General features: G+C 40.3%; 1 protein-coding gene across 5 annotated transcripts in view; it reads right to left on the reverse strand.

Moving 5' to 3' along the window:
• The window catches only part of cica (capicua transcriptional repressor a), a 52,993-nt gene that overhangs the window by 26,479 nt on the left and 9,796 nt on the right, over positions 1 to 16,718 (reverse strand). For all 5 annotated transcript variants that reach the window (XM_080862537.1, XM_080862539.1, XM_080862538.1 and 2 more), the window contains exons 3-5: positions 16,350 to 16,626; positions 3,968 to 4,099; positions 1,256 to 1,409 (exon numbers count right to left, since the gene is read on the reverse strand). In XM_080862537.1, coding sequence (XP_080718663.1) covers positions 1,256 to 1,409; positions 3,968 to 4,099; positions 16,350 to 16,626 — 563 coding nt within the window. The remainder of the gene's footprint in view (positions 1 to 1,255; positions 1,410 to 3,967; positions 4,100 to 16,349; positions 16,627 to 16,718) is intronic.

Consider the following 16,718-nt stretch of genomic DNA (forward strand, 5'->3'; position numbering starts at 1 on the left):
CACATGAATCCTAGGCTACAGTCCCACACACAGGCTCAAGCCTCTATCCTAATGAGGTTACACACAAGAGCTTTTTTTAGTGTTTAAGTATCAACACAGGGCAAACAGAACAAAGTGCACTTCGCAGGAAAATGTTGAGGCCATGCAGATTGTGCTGTAATGGAGGCTACAAGCCTCAGCTCTACTTTTGTTACGTGTTAAAAATCAGGCTTTGGCTGCTTGTTTGAGGTCAGCAGGCACATCATTATTAGTGTTTTTGTTCGCATGCCTTCTTTGCAGTTGTTTGCAAAGAGTCGGGCCATTTTTATTTGTATAGCTCAGTGGTTTTCTAGCTTTTCTTCAAAGAGAAATCAAGCTTTCATCTGCAGAGAAAAAGCCCTTTATGCTATCCAGAATGACATGAATGACAATTTTGATTTTATTGTCAGATGAAGACGCTTTTGCAATAAGCCCCACTAAAACTAAAACCCCACTCCTCATCATCTGACAGTTCCACACAATCCAGCACACGTTCTTGCCGTCTCTAGTTAACATCCTGTGCTCTTTTACAGTAGCCAAACTTTCTCTGAAAGGGGACCCTTGGTCTTCAAGTGCCTTTCTAACTCATTTGGCACAATGGCATTAGTGGTTACCTCCTCAAAAACAAATGACACACTCATGCTGAAAGCCGTTGACACCCCCAGTCCAGCTGAAGTCATAAACAGGAAACTTTTGGAGTAATTTCTCCTGATAGGGGTTTTTATTTGTTTTCTCCACACAAGAAATCTTCCCCCTCACAAATGTTGTCCTCTCTACCAATCAGGACCTTTGATGTGTCATTCAGGGCACTGAATGTATGTAAATTCCATTTGTGCAGTTAAAATAATAAAGCTTGGTTGACTTAAAATCCCATGGCACTCCTGGACTCATGTACACTCACAACCACTTCTATAGTCTTGAATCATATATAAAGGTTCAAAGTGCTTCACAGGAATAAAAACTCTTTAAAACAATAAGAAAGAAAAAACAATTAAGAAATTCCAGGTCACTTTAACAGCAGTGGGTACTTCCTGGTCTTAATGCACTTTCAAATCATGCGCTTGTCCTTTGATGCCCACAGGAACTGAAGTCAGCTGACTGTAGTGCGTTTTATGGCTTTAATCCTCAATATCCAAGCAAATAAAACACATGAAAAGACCCTGTACGCGTCGAAACATCACTCGCCAGAAAGAAACTCTGCATAAAATGAAAAAACAAACAAACATTTTGTACTTACGGGTCATCTGTGTCACTCTCCATCTCGCTGTCCACCCCACCCCTGTCTGTAGGAGGATTGTCATTCGTTGGGGGTGGACATGATGGCGATCCTCTCTCCAGGTCTGGAGGACCTGACCGCCCGTCACTCACCAGAGCTACAGCACAGCGAGGCTCTGAAAATATTATCCAAAAAAAGCGATTTATGTGCCAGTTAGTGGAGAAGCTTTATGAAAGTAACAGTGGCGTATGTGTAAACACGGGGCTACTCTGCATGCAGCTTGCTGATGGCAGGTATTCTGGCCAACTGTCTGTGGGAGGTGTGACAAGCTCTGACTCAATCTATGTTATAATCTATTGCTGTAGTAACAAAAATACTTGTGTAAGATGGAGGCAAACATAAAGAAACTGTTCTCTGAAAAGTTAAAATCTAAATCTGTACATCAAATAAGTGCGTCCATTAAATCCACAGACTGAAAGATTTAGCCGAGTATTCCTTGTATTTATTCTGTTTTCAAGGTTTGACGGGTTTACAGAGACTGGCTTCAACTTCTGAATTCACCATTACTTATTTAGCTAACACTCTCTGCAGCATTTAGTCAGTCAGGCTGTGTGGTGAACAAATCTAACAAAATAAAATAAGACATAGCTTTTGGGTCTAAAAAGTGGATCCAGGAGTGGCAAAAACAGAAGTCTTATGATGCAGACGTTTATGAGAAAATTACATGACTTAAGGCCTCAGCAAATAATGTCCTCATGAGTTTATAGTCTCCAAAGCTAATTTTATTTTTTATTTAATACAGCATGATGTTCATTTTGTAACTTGGTGCAGTCTGATCATGGTGATCTGGGTCCAACGAAGTTATCTATTCCACTTTCACAGATACGAAACAGAGTGGGGTTTTCTTTCTCTGCTCACTCTCTTAATATTACTTTTGTTTTCTCGATGTTATTTCTCTAATTTTCTAGCAAAAGTATTTCTCAGTATCATCAAAAGAGTTGGCTGTTCACTTTCTTCAGCAAGGAAAATTTTGTTTTTAACCCTGCTGACTTCTAAGATAATAAAGCCACTTACTGTAAATAACCACCGACTGTCACCAAATGGGCAGTTCAGTGCCACTGGTATCACCAGTGTGTGAATGTGTGTGTGAATGGGTGAATGACTGAATGTAGTGTAAAGCGCTTTGGGGTCCTTAGGGACTAAGTAAAGCGCTATACAAATGCAGGCCATTTACCGTTTACCATTACTGTGAAGCCTCAAGCTCAGTATTTCTGCATCGTCATCTTGATGTTTTGAAACCACACATGATAAGTGATGGTGGATTTCACAGAGAAACTAAGAGGCGTTGCATGCTTACACAGCAACTCTTAGTAGGCCCACCCTAAAGCACACCATGCTTCATACTGCTTTCAAACTCTAATTTGCACAATAAACGTTGTGCTGCATTTCAGTAGAAGTAGAAACTAGTGATCAAAACTGCACTGTCTTCACTTATACAGTCTGTGTATATAACAGATACACTTTGCTAACCAAATTAGCTAGGCATTAGCTGATTAGCTCTATTCTCTCATCTAAATATAGTCATTTTCGGTTTCACAGAGCCGAGATGGCACTGGGCCAAACGTCAAACTCTAACCTTCAAACTGGTAATCCAAAAACTAATGAGTGATGTCTAGGTGGCTAAGTATTTATAAAAACACTAACATTGGCTGAAAATGCTGGTGTGTGCAGCAAATGCTGCTAAACACTCATGAGCAGGTCAGCTCATTGGGAAATTATCACCAGCTACTCTGATTTTCTGAGCAGATAAAACAAGCAATTTTAAGTTGTGACCTTCGAAGCAGGTCTTAAAGTGGACCCTTATTTTCTCTCATATGTGGTATGCACTGTTAAAGTGGTAGAGATCATATCGTTAGCTTCATAGCATAAGTGCCTAAGTCATTGACTTAGTCAAATGACTTAGGCAATTATGCTATGAAGCTAACGATATTAAACATGGATGAAGTCTCAAATAATGAGGTTAACATGTAAAATCCCTGTGGCTGAAAGGCTCAGGCTTCAGACAGCTCAAAATGCTGGGTGTGAGACAGTTTTTAGTACTTTTGGTTTCCTCCTGCTGTTCAAACCTCTATTTGTAAGGAGCAGCCAATCAGATGAAAGCTGGCTTGAAGAGGGAGGAGCTAAAGCTACTTGTTTATTTTGAACTGTGAATCATGCAAAGCTACTCCAGTAGCAGATATAAATAGAGAGGTGGTAAGCAGAACCTCTTTAAACAGCCTACAGCTCTTAAAAATATGACTTAAAGGGCCTAAAATAAAATCCCATTAAGATGTGTACAAAAGAGATTTCTGTTTCCAAATTAGCTTGTAGCTTACTGACAATCCCCACCTGCTCAAATCAGTCTTTGAATAGATTTCAGTACTTGACTCAATAAATAGTGTTATCAACAATGTTACGAGAATAATAATGGTGTGAACACCAACTGTGGTGATTTGCAATCCTGTTGCAACTGTTTTGGGAAACACTGACTTGGCTGTTGATTTGTACTTGATTGTTTTGGCAGGCGTTATTTGAGAACATATCCCTGCATGCCGTTTCCTGTTATGAATATTTTATTGTGGGAAAACTGTTTATAAAACTGTTTTTAGGGCACGAATCCATCTTCGGCACACCTCTCCTGGGTAAAACCTTACGAGGTCGTGTGTACAGAAAAGGAATATGGTCATTTGGTACCTTTGCTCTGATTGACAAGCTGTTGGCCATCAACGGGCTGGGCAGCTGCTCCCGATTGGCTGGGCTCCAGGAAAGGGACCAGCGAATGCCAAGGGAACACTGGCACCGACCGAGGCTCCACGTTGGTCCAAACTGTGGGAAGAGAAGGGAAAGAGGGAGAGAGAAAAAGTGAAATGTCATCATGTTTATCTGCCTCAGTATCACTGCCTGTAAACAGAAAGTATCACTCTGCCCGCTGGCAGCATGTGAAGTCTTGTGTGACCATCACTGCTGTTGAAGCGATACTAAAAACCACACTTTGACAAAATGTGTCTGGAGACCATGAATGGAGTTGTGTACTCAGTCACCTAGTCAGCACCTGTCTCCAGCACACACACATGCAGATGAGCCCTCAGGATAATGAGAGTTGAGGGGTCATGTGGTGTGCGATGTGACGAGGGAACCTGTTATTTTATCCACACAGATTCCAGACTCCAGTCTACTCGCTGTCTAGACCCCTGCCGAACTTCAGACTCTCAGCTGAACTCTCTCTGTAGTGGGATCTATTTCAAGCTGACACAAACGACACCGTAAAACAAAATGCAATAAATTCAAAGAGTTTAGAGCAACTTCTCCTGCTGCCATCTTACAGAGTCACAATGCATCATGGGTCCAAAATAAGGACCCAGCAGTATTTTTCCCCTAAATCATACTGTAAAATCACAGAGAAGTTGTTGTTTGACCATACGTGATATATATTCGTGCTGATATCAGGTTGAAAGAGGAGCTTGGCACGAGAGGCAGTTTGATGACTTTTCAAAACTAAAACTCGTTGCTCAGTCTTTCTTTTAACAGTAATTTTACAACACCTGTTTGCAAGGTTGCTTCAGTAACTTAAGTAAAATAAAAGGAGATGTTGAAAAGAAGTTACAATTAATATTTAAAAAAAGAAACAGAATGCCATAACGTTCATACGTACATACATTTACTGTAAATTTTATAGTCAAGCCTTCACTGGGTACATATTTTTCCTGGAGTAATTTCCTTTACTAGAGATTTTTTTCCCTAATACAAATATTTCACAATATGTTTGAACATACAAATAAAATAATTTAAAGAACTGCCCTAGTCCAATGAATTGCCCTAATAATTATGTATTTCCAATATTTCCCTGGAATGGCAACGACTGTGTTGAACCAGGATATTGTTAAAGACTAAAACATCTCAACAACATTGGACTAACATTCATTTTTTACTCAGTGTTCATAGCTCACAGAGGATGAGTCTGGATGCTGGTAAACACTGGTTTGCCACCACTCATTCTGAGATGGCTGAAATGGGTCTATGGGGATCCCAGTAGGCATGTTTAATTCACATAAAGTAAGTGATTCTTTGGCCTTACATGACATAAATTAATGCTTTCTTATGCTCCTTCTGAACATTTTATAGACCAAATTCTACAGTGTTTTACTGCTGAGCGAATGAAAAGCTCAAGCATAATTTGATTTCAGTATATTTATTACAATATCCTTCTGGGTTAAAGCATTTTTGGGGTGCACAAAAGATTCCTGCATGGAGAAAAACCCTGCACGGTTGTCTGTTAATGACTGATCCTGTAAAAGCAAAAACATTCCCATTCACCACAGCTGTTTTTTTGTGTTTCAGGCTACTTAGTGAACGTGAACATGCTGATATCCTTAACCAAGGTGGTAAACTCAGCAGAAACGAAACCTGCTAAACATAAACTTGATAAACACAAAGCTAGCATGTAAAAGAAGAGACTCACAAGGTTAATGGAAACTAAGCTACATAAACTTGTTAAACTGTTGAATTATACACCACTAACCTTTCTAGTTATATTAATTACAGAGGCATGGTATTTTAGACATCTTTACTGAGTTTATTTGATAAAGCGTTCAGCTTCAGTTCCTCCCAGCTCCCTGTTCCTCCCCTGCCTCCATTAGTCCAGATTCAAGTCCAGCCTGGTGGAAACGAACTGGTGGTGAACTCTTCGCTGCAGCACTGACATGTCCAGTTTCCATTTCCATTTATAATTATATAATTAAGTATTAAAATGGTCTAAATATAGCTAACCATTTGCCAGCTATTGCTCTTCTAAATGAAGATCTAGATACTGCTGAGCTAGACAAGTAAGAAAAAGAAGTGCATCTTGGATGTACTGTAGCTGCTGTTAGTTTCACTGTGTTTAAGAAATCCTTTAGATGCAGATTCTCGGATCACATGACTAGCATCACAGCACTGAGACTTCTGGACTCCGTACTTCTTTCTCCAAGTTTATACTACTGTTTGTAAAGGGAACTTCAGTTGAGGAAGTGAGGCTTATTCAAATTCTTTATACACCACAAGACGCTTTGCTAAGATGCCCGGGAAAGTCCTTAAATGCAAAACAATTCACACACGTTATTGTTGTTTTCCTCATTAGTCGGTTGAAGGTAAAATCCAGCTGCACTGCTCTTAAACCCACGAGATTGAAGGTCTCAATCGAGGACAAATCAGCTGATGCAGACATTTTAAGGAAGAGCAGAGACAACATTTGATAGCAACCATAGCAACCGTTCATTATATAAACACAAGACATAAACAAACAATCCCAAACAAAATTACACTGGATTTCTGTGTGTGGCAAATTACAGGCAGGTCTATGGCTATTTATGTGTACTGCTTGACTGAAACACATGACACACTTCATTTGTGATAAACCGATTCATACAGACTTCTGTCACAGCTATATGACACGTCACATGACTTCTGGGCAACTGGTTACACCTCATCCACAAGTTAAAAGAAGTCACACTGTTTTACATCACTGTTTTAAAATGTGTTAATATACACGCCCACCCCAGAAGGAATAGCTGTGCTTTGTGTTACAGCTAATGGGGATCCTAATAATCAAATAAGTCCTGATGCAGACATTTGTTACTGTAGAATATTCAGTGAAGACATTTCTTGAATTGGCTATAAGACCAAATTAAGAGAATTAAGACCCTTTCAAATAAAGTGTAACTAATGACAGTCTGCTAGTTTAAAAGAGCAGCTCAATAGGATACAGTTATAATGTCACGAATTATTGTAACAATAGAAAGAAGCGTGAATTTCAAACTGTCGACATGCAACACATTTTGCTGTTTCCAGCCACAGATGTGGTCAATTACAATAATTACTACTACGACCTGCTCATCTGTGTAGTACATGTGTGTAAAGGCTAAAATCTCTCAATTTAAACATATCGTACACACAAGGCACTTTACATTGCAAACATGGTATTGTAACAGACACACAAGCAACTATTTGGCAAAAGCGGGGAGAAGGACATTGTTTTAACAGGAAGAGACCTCCAACACAACCATGCTCAGGGAGTGGCAGTAACCTGCTGTGATCAGTTTGGGGTTGAAGGGAGAGAAAAAAGAGAGACACAAAGACAGACATGCAGCTGTGGTATATAAAACATGGTTAGTAAAAAGAGGGGAAGTCCCCAGCAGCATGAGCCTATAGCGGGATAACTAAGGCGAAGGCATACTTGGAGGTCTTAACCATTAGCTTTGTCAAAAAAGCAAAGTTTGAAGCTCACTGGTGAGAGCAGGGAGGGGGTTTCTTGTCTCTTGTGAATTACAAGCCATTAGCGAGATCTAACCCTCACTCATCACATCCAGTTTCAAAACACTAAGATGGCGACAGTGAAAATGCTCGGCGCAAGGCTTCATAACTGCCTTCACAAACCAGTGGGTGATGTCATGGTGATTATGTCCACGTTTTATACTCTCTGTGGTTGTGACATACCAGAATATGGCCAAATGCAACGGTGGGTAGTTTTATTTTTCGGTTTAGGTTATTTTAGCTATGAAAAACCTGGCTAGAGATACTTTGAACATTTTAAGGAAATGCTAACACCCGGAAGAGGTGAAGTGCACTGATCAACTACTGACAGTAGTGAGTTGTGAAACTATCACAGAGAAGCACTGCTCGGATATCTACATCAGATGTTTTTATTGGTTTACTTGGTTTAGTGACAAGCAAAAGGCTGAACTGATAAAGACTTGCACACGATTTAAAGTGGGGAAAACTATGCATCTGACCCATGACTGCACGTTACTACCACTAGACCTTTCCTAATAATCACTCCCGTGGGTGGAAAGTATAGCAATAAAACAGCTCCTGAGCTACTTCTGAGCTCTTATTCCTCCTTCTTCTCCGTCACTGAAGACTGCAGATGCACTCAAAGAGAGCAGTAATGAAACTTGTGATGCTAATGCAGCTGCACTTGAGCTGGGCTATATTTAGGAGAGATCTCAGCCGTGGGGCCTGCTCTGCCTTCTTCTGTGTTTGTTTCTGGGCCCGCGATAGCTCTAGGTGTTTTAAAAAATGTATGGCGGAGGAAACGTTACGCTACAGAGGCAGGTGGCTGTTAGCAGCAGTGCGAGGGATGTGATAGGGAGAGAGAGGGAGAGAGAAGGAGAGAGGGGGGAGAGAAAAGTGCACACCAGTAATCAGCTCAGGCCTGAACGCTTTACTGCACTAATTCTACCGGTGGAAACAGTGTATCCATGACAACACGCCAGCAATACGATTGCTCCTTTTTCTGCTGAGAGCAATGAAACACATTCATATCACGCTGGACCTGCCCTTAATGCCCTGTCTGAGGTTGTTGATTGTCTGGAACGAGTGTGCGTGCTTGCATGTTTGTTTGTGTGTGTGTGTCTGTGTGTGTATTGTGTGTAGGAGGTGTGAATGTCCTTGTTGCTCTCTGCACTCCCGCTCTCAGTCTTGCATGTCTAGACATGTCGATATTCTCGCCCTTTTTAAGTTTAAAGTGAAACACCCCTTATCACTCCCTTACACACACGCGTGCTCACACACATGCGTACACATATAAAAAGGGTGACACCCGCTGCACACTCGATAACTGTGACACTACACACACTGAGTCACAGATTACACACAGCGAGCAGCGGGTCTGAGTGGTTGCCAGAGCGACTGATGTATCAAAGCTTTCGATATTCATTCCTCAGAAGAAACTGTTTCACTTTAAAGTCATTTTTAACATTTGACTCAAGACAAGATATTATCATTTAATCACAAAGGAGGATATGAAATCCTAACATAAGGAACTCAAAGATCCTCGAGAAGCAAAGCTGATAGTTTTGCCACTTGTGTTCATGGCTTTAAAGTGTAGGCTGAACATAAAACATGGATAAAGACACAGTTGTACCCATCTAGAGCTGGGCGATAGAACGATAACGATATGTATCGCGATATAACTTTTACTCGATAGAGAAATTAAGCTATCGCGATAGACCTCGCCGCTCTTGTCCTCAAAGAAAAAAAAAAAAAGGTCAGCCAATCCAAATTAAGTAGCGCAGAGCCGAACCAATCACAGCCGCAGCGTCACGTCGCGTGGCTTGTTACTTACAGCACAAGTGCCAAGCCGCACGTGTGTTTGTTTGGGAAGCAGCCAGCGGGTAATGGAGGAAATGAGTGTGCCGACTAGAAAAATCAACCGAGCGTGACCGAAGAGAAAACAGATGATGGTTCCAATGCCGGAGAGATTGTCAAACGGAAGAGCCATAGAAGGTCCGTAGTGTGAAGGTATTTCGGCTATTTCAAGTCTGACAAAAAACAGAGTAGCGTGCACTGTAAATTGTGCCGAAAGCAAGTCTGGAAATACAATAAACTGGTGCATGCGTCACACTGTGCGCCACGTTATTGTTTCGGTGAAATGAATTTCTACAATACTGTTAATTCTACTCTCTGCAGTGTTTAAATGCTTACATATACACACAGTTACTGTCCCTCCACACATACGACTCGGTTCTGCTTCTATGCCCCAGCTTTGTTTACTTTTTCCCACCGAGGCTTCTAGACTTCTGATTGGCCAACATTTCGGCACGGTTAGGAATCTAGCGCCACCTGCTGCTTTGGCATGTTCATAGCAGCGTTTTCCTTCATTTCTGCCTTTATGTGTGGACGGGATTATTTTTTAAAACGAAAACGGAAAATCTCAGTTTTCAAAAATACCCGTGTACGTGTGGACGTAGCCTCAGTCTCTGACTGGAAGCGCTAATTCGTCATTCGGCTTTTGTCAGACTAAAGTAACTGTTAAAACTGTTTGAAAAGCTCAGCTATACAACAAGGAGAGATTGAGAATTTCCTTTTAGTTCTCAGTTTATTTGATATTGACAAGTTAGTCAGTTTTGTCTGTTCTTCTGTAAAACAAACTAAGATTTATTTTTAGAATTAATATTTTGTTTCTAAGTGGAATTGACAATTTAGTCTGTTTCGTTTGTTCTATTTTGAAACTTAAACGCTTTAGCGGCTGCTTTTTGTGTAGTTTGCAATATTTGCCTTTATTTATCTGAAAAAGTCTCATGTTCCTTAAGTACATCTACCCTGTTGAACTTATTATGGGAAATAAATATTTAAAAACAAGCTGCTGATTATTTCACATTTTACTTGTGAGCAACGGCACATTTAAATCTTACAAATATAGTTATTTGGCTTATATCGTGATAGATATCGTTATCGCCTGAAATGAAAAAAACATATCGTGATATGAAAAAATCTCATATCGCCCAGCTCTATACCCATCCATCATTTTCTTGACTCCACCTTTTGAATCCTGCATTTTTGCATCTGGGAAAATGGCATCTTGGTTCGGGAAGTTACCATATTTGGATGAGGGGAAACTCTGTTGAGCTGCATCCATAAACTATTACCTAGTAATAGTAATATACTAATTAAGCTGCACAATTTCACTCATCCAGACTGGAGCACAAACTAGACAAATAACTACACAGCAAAACCATATTATTTGTCAGACAACTGCATTAAAAATGCTATAAAGGCACCAATGCCCCAATCACAGCGGATCGGACCAGTTTTCAATGCGTCCAGTTAATGAGGAGAGCTGTCAATGTAAGCAGCCAAGCCTCTAAGCATACACGTAGTTAGGGTTGGATCAGGTGACCCTGAATCCTCCCTTAGTTATGCTGCATTAGATGTAGGCTGCTGGGGGATTCCCATGATGCATTGAGTATTTCTTCTTCAGTCACCTTTCTTACTCACGATGTGTTAACAGACCTCTCTGCACTGAATCACTTGTTATTAATATCTGGCTCTCTTCCACAGCATTTCTTTTGTCCTGTCATAGCAGATGGCCCCGCCCCTCCCTGAGCCTGGGTCAGCTGGAGGTTTCTTCCTGTTAAAAGGGAGTTTTTCCTTCCCACTGTTGCCAAAGTGCTTGCTCATAGGGGATCATATGATTGCTGGGTTTTTCTCGGCATATATTATTGTAGGGTCTACCTTATAATACTAAGCATCTTGAGGCGACTGTTGTTGTGATTTGGCGCTGTCTAAATAAAATTGAACTGAATTGAAATTGAACCTAACTTTCAGCCTCACCAGCATCCAAGAGAATGAGTTAAAAAACAATCACCCCCATACAGTTTATATATATGTGGTAACTATCAATAAAGACCAAAATAGTTTGCGGTGCCAGGGTGTAAACATGTTTATTTCTGATGTAGAGTTCAACATTTTAACATTTTATCTGTGGGGACTAACTTGCTTCTGTAGCCACTTTCAAGTGCCCACTAGAGGAACAAATTTTTTTTGGTGGCCCTCAGTAATATTTTACTGACCTGTGGGTGCACCAAATTCAAGGTTCATTTTATTTGCACACACGATAAAACCAGTACAATTAATGCAAAGGCTACAGATACCAAAAAGCCAAAAACACATAGCCTGATGGGGATGACATCACACGTGGATCAAATGCTAATTAATTGTTTAAAGAGGAAAGGAAATGTAAGCAAAGTTCACGATGAAGAGAAAGAACCACAGACAGTGGCTCTACTGCGCAATTTTTGCTGTTAATACACTTTTACTTTATGACAAAGACGTTCTTTATACATATATCAGAACTGCTGTTTACTTAGGAACAAAGACATGAATAAAAGCACCCAACATTACCAGCTAATGCACATATTTTTGACACTGCCCCTTGAACAAAGCTCTACGTAGCACTGACGGACTCCGAGTGTCGACACTCTGCACTTAAACAAGCATACAAAGAGAGTGGCCTCTCTGTTTGACATATAAATAAAACAAAACCTTCTCCACCATCAACAAGTCCAAGCTAAGATCGCATGCAATCCACCCTTGACATGTCAGAGACAGAGATGGAGACGGGCTTTAAGAAAACTCTGGCCAGGAGGAAATGGCCACAGGTAAGAGACGCTATGTTGATGTGTTGAACTTCTCCAATCATTTAAGCATATTAATACTAATCCCAATAAAACTAATGATTAAAAATAACATGTTCATGTGGTATACAGGCAATCTCTTACTCTCTCTGTCAGCAGGTTCTCATGAAGCTTTCTGTTATCTTCATGTTTAATAAATAAATGTCAGCTTTTAGCGTTATTTTGTCTGATGTGTGCATTTATCCTCTGTAGCCTTCATTCGTATCATGGCTCCCTTCATTCAGTCGTTAAAACTTAAAGAACCCCTGCCTTAAACTAATCTGCAGCTATGTCTATGTTTATCCTCGTCTACGTGACTGCCTGTGCAAAATATTCTGCTTCTACATCATCTCACTATCAACCGTGAAACCAACCAACCTATAAATTGCCAATATCCTCCACTTTCAGTTTTCAGATTTACAAAGTGCTGCATCAAAATGACACAAAATGAGAAATCAGGCATTTTAAATGGAAACAATCTTCGTCATTCATATATTCAAAGTAACATTTCTGAGCTTGCCCAGGCTGTAATATCACAAAGTTGGCATGGAAACAAGCACAAAGTAGATGATGAACCCAAGCACCTACATTTCTCGCTAGCCAATTTTCTTACATCCCACCACCTGACTGGGTGAGAAGATTCATTTAAACTGGTCTCAGCTTCTGGTAGAAGAGTCACAGTCGAGTGAAATTAGAAAATGATATTAATTTTACTTTCTGTCTCATGTGTTATAAACAATTTCTGTTGGATCAGTGCTGGTGCTCTGGTTTCTTCCTAGCTGCCTAGTAGGTGTGTTGCAAAAACTACAACTTAGTTCAAACCAAGGTTATAATAGTGAACTAAACACAGTAATCTAAAAGTTGCTGTGAAAAAAAACCCTTTTACTTAACTGAAATAAAGATAGGAATTAGATTTTGAAAAAAAAAGAAAGAAAAGAAAGAAAACAAAACTACTGAAAATAAAATAAAATTCTCGGCAAATTTTCCCCAGTTTTATCGTTTTAGTCTTTGTCAGCACGGTTACATTTGCCAACACAACTAGAGTCCTCTCAGACCGGGATCACTGCATGACTGTAACCTATCACCCAGCTATTCTGGACTCTTTAAATCTGCCCCTAATTATAATAATCACCAAAACTGAAACTAGCAAAAATTAAATAAAACTAAATAGAAACAAAACATTTTTAAACAATGTAACTAATAAAAATATACAAAACTGTAAGCAACTCTGGTTATTACACAAGCAACAACAAAAAATAGAGAATCATTTTTTACCACAGTCCACATCACTTGATCATAATTAGCTCTTAAACAAAGAATAAACTCAGTCATTCTGATGTGTTTATATTTCCCTCACTGCATGAACATTACAGCTTTCGTCAGGCAACCAGCTCTGCTTTGGGTCAGGGAACAATGGATAATGCAAAATATTTTACTGAGGTTTTGGTCTTAGCTTCAGAATTGTTACGTCCCCATCTTTAGTGCACATGGATAACAACAGTTAGAATATTGCAATACTAATTTGTAGTAGTAGTGCAGTACTGTTTGCATTTATATTTGGTGCACCCTGGTGTGTCTGCATTGCTCTGCCATCAGGAGTGAAAGCGAGCCGTTCATGATGGGCTTGGAGCTAATAAATCTTTAACAACAGTTACTATTACTGAATCACAGGAAGGAGAAAAGGATTCAGAACAAACAGAGTCTACACATATTCTGTGTATATGTCTACACTGGCAAAAAACTAACATCTACAGCCTACTGAGCAAGATAGCTAAAACTAAAACCCTAAGAAAATAAAATGCATTCGCGCTGCATATTATTACTGAACAGACCTGTCACAGTTTGTGAGATCCATGTCGCTGTAACCTGTAGTTACATTTCTGTGGAGATCAAGCTACACTGTAGGCTGTAGCATAGATTTTAAACCACAGATTTAACATAGTACTATAAATCCAGCTTACAGAGTGCACATTAGTGTGCAGCTAAAATCACAAATAAGGTCCAGAGGAAGGGGAAAGTTGAGGCGGGCGATTTATGAACACAGGAAGAGCTGATTCATTTCAGTAATCACCAGCATAATCCACCAAGAGCACGCTTGATGAAGGTTCGAGTAATCTGCTAACAACTCAAGTGAAGCTTTCTACTTGGTACTTTCAACTGCGCCCTTACTTTAAAGACTAAATTTACTGCCAGTGGATAGCCAAGGCACACACTCAGACTTGATCAGCGATTACGCACTTATTCCAAATAAATTAGCTGTTTTCACACATGCAGTGCAGCCCTGAATTCTTCACATCACCCAACAGAAATCCACGTGAGAATGCAAAAGTCTGACACATGCAGATCGGGCATTTGCCAGTCTTCAACCTGCCAGCTCCCCAATACAACATCTGTGCGATGTCAGATTGTGCTGATGTGAGAATAGAGCAGATAATTGTCCAGTGCATTCATTACTAAAGAGTGGGTGTCATGTGCACTCCCTCCTGCGTGCTCTCTGCAGGCAGCTCCTTCACCTAAACCACAAGGCGTAGTTCCAGTAATGCAAATGTGTTTGAAACAGACTATTCACTCCATGTGAGGAAGGACAAGGATGGAAAATATCCCTGATTCTCCTGAAATTTCAAAAACACTCATAGTGGCAACTACTGCAACCATTTCGAGCACTGAACACCTCATTGAGTATAAAATTACCCCTCCAAATATTGCTAACTTTTCACTGCACCTCTTTTGTAAATCCCAACAGTCATTGGGGGTTTTGCACTTTCTCTGTCATTAGCAAATCTGCCCTATAATGGATAATCTGTGAGGTACTGTTGACTCTTAAATGGAATATAATTAGTGACACAATCTGTCTCAATTGAGAACCGGAGTTATCCACGTCTTATTAGACTTTAGTAAGAGTGATTTATAACAGGCCTACAACCTTTAGAGAACCATGGAGTTCACTACTTCTGAACCCTGCTTGATATAGAAGCCTCATTAGAAAGCAGTTTTCTAAGCTATTCTTCTTTCTTATAAGTATCAGCTTACAGACCTCATTATGTTTACCAATTATGGACAAGCACTCAATCTCTCTTTCCTTTCTTCCTCATGCAAAACGGCATCTTCACACAACTACAGCACAGCTGGTATTTTAAAGGCTCTCCCGATGGTACAATTTAAGACAACATTGATAACCAAAAGGAAAATAAATATATCACCGCTGGAATGTCAGGGTGGGATTGTGGGTGTTGCATATGATTTAAACAATTCCTGCACATATAAAGTGGGACATTCTAACACACAGTTGCAGAGATATAATAATGTTGAGCAGAACCAGTAATGAATGCATGGCCATTAAGAGCGAGCTAAGCCAGAAAACTACCAGCGCAGCCATGGAGGCAAGAGGAAAAGAAAGCCATAAAACACACGGACAGTAGAAATGATGAATGGCAATGATTTACTCTGTGAAGAACGACAACACAGACTGAGGTAAGAACAGAACAATGTAGTATCCTGTCCCCAAAGTGTATAAATTCCCCCTGTGGGAAGTAATTAAAGGAGGCATTCTTTTTTAAAATTCAAATTTAAAGCCCTGTACTGTACGATATCCTTAGTCTACAACAAAAACTGCATGTGTGACCTAAAATGAACTAAAGTTTGGGTCGAAAATGCTTCTGAATAAACACAAACAACCACTTCATCTGTATTTTATTCATCTGTGACTCTTCCACTTCTTTGCTAAGAGTATATTTCACATTAATGGAATTGCTTTTCCGTGTTGTAGCCTGTGTAATATTTTAAAAGTGAAATTCTAGCATTTCTAAGAAGATACCAGTCCTCTGCGAAGCCCAAAGCAGTGGAAAAATTCTTATAAACTTTCTGAAAACAGAAACAAAGAGAAAAAAACAAACAAACAAAAAGCCATCTGAAAGCAAGGGAACAATAGTAAAGTGTACATGAGTCATAGCCAAAGCATTGATGACACAGCTGTAATCCTAGAGAGATACTGAAAGTGAGAGGTACTGGGCCAGAGTGCATAAGACACAAGCTGCACATCTCTTCACACTTTAGGCTGTGTGGCTCAGCTGACTCTAAATCTGACAGAACAGAGGTTCAGACCACAAAGAAATGATCTCCCATTCCCCCTCCCCCTCGTTTCTTACCGGTCCCTGGGCGTCCCATGATGATTTGCTTGCGTGGAGCAGGGTGAGGCGACTCTGCTGGTAGTATGAGGGGCAGCAGGGCTGTTGGTGTGGGATGACAGGCTACCGGCTGTGGCAGCGCCCCACCACTGGCGTCTTGATGCCCTTCGGGTTTCCTCTCCCTCTCCCTGCCTCCGGAACCAGACGAGGAGAACACAGAGCTTGATGAAGAAGACATGGACCCAGGAGTGGAGGGGCTGGAGAGGGAAGCGTGGCCCCCTGTGGCTGGAGTCAAGGACTGGGGAAGAGACATCAAAAAAAATATTTATAGTATTTTAAGGAAACTCGGATTATTCAAAACATCCTGCAGCTGGTAATGCCATTTCCAGG

The sequence above is a fragment of the Rhamphochromis sp. 'chilingali' genome (genome assembly GCF_963969265.1).
Source record: "Rhamphochromis sp. 'chilingali' genome assembly, chromosome: 17".
Lineage (NCBI taxonomy): Eukaryota > Metazoa > Chordata > Actinopteri > Cichliformes > Cichlidae > Rhamphochromis > Rhamphochromis sp. 'chilingali'.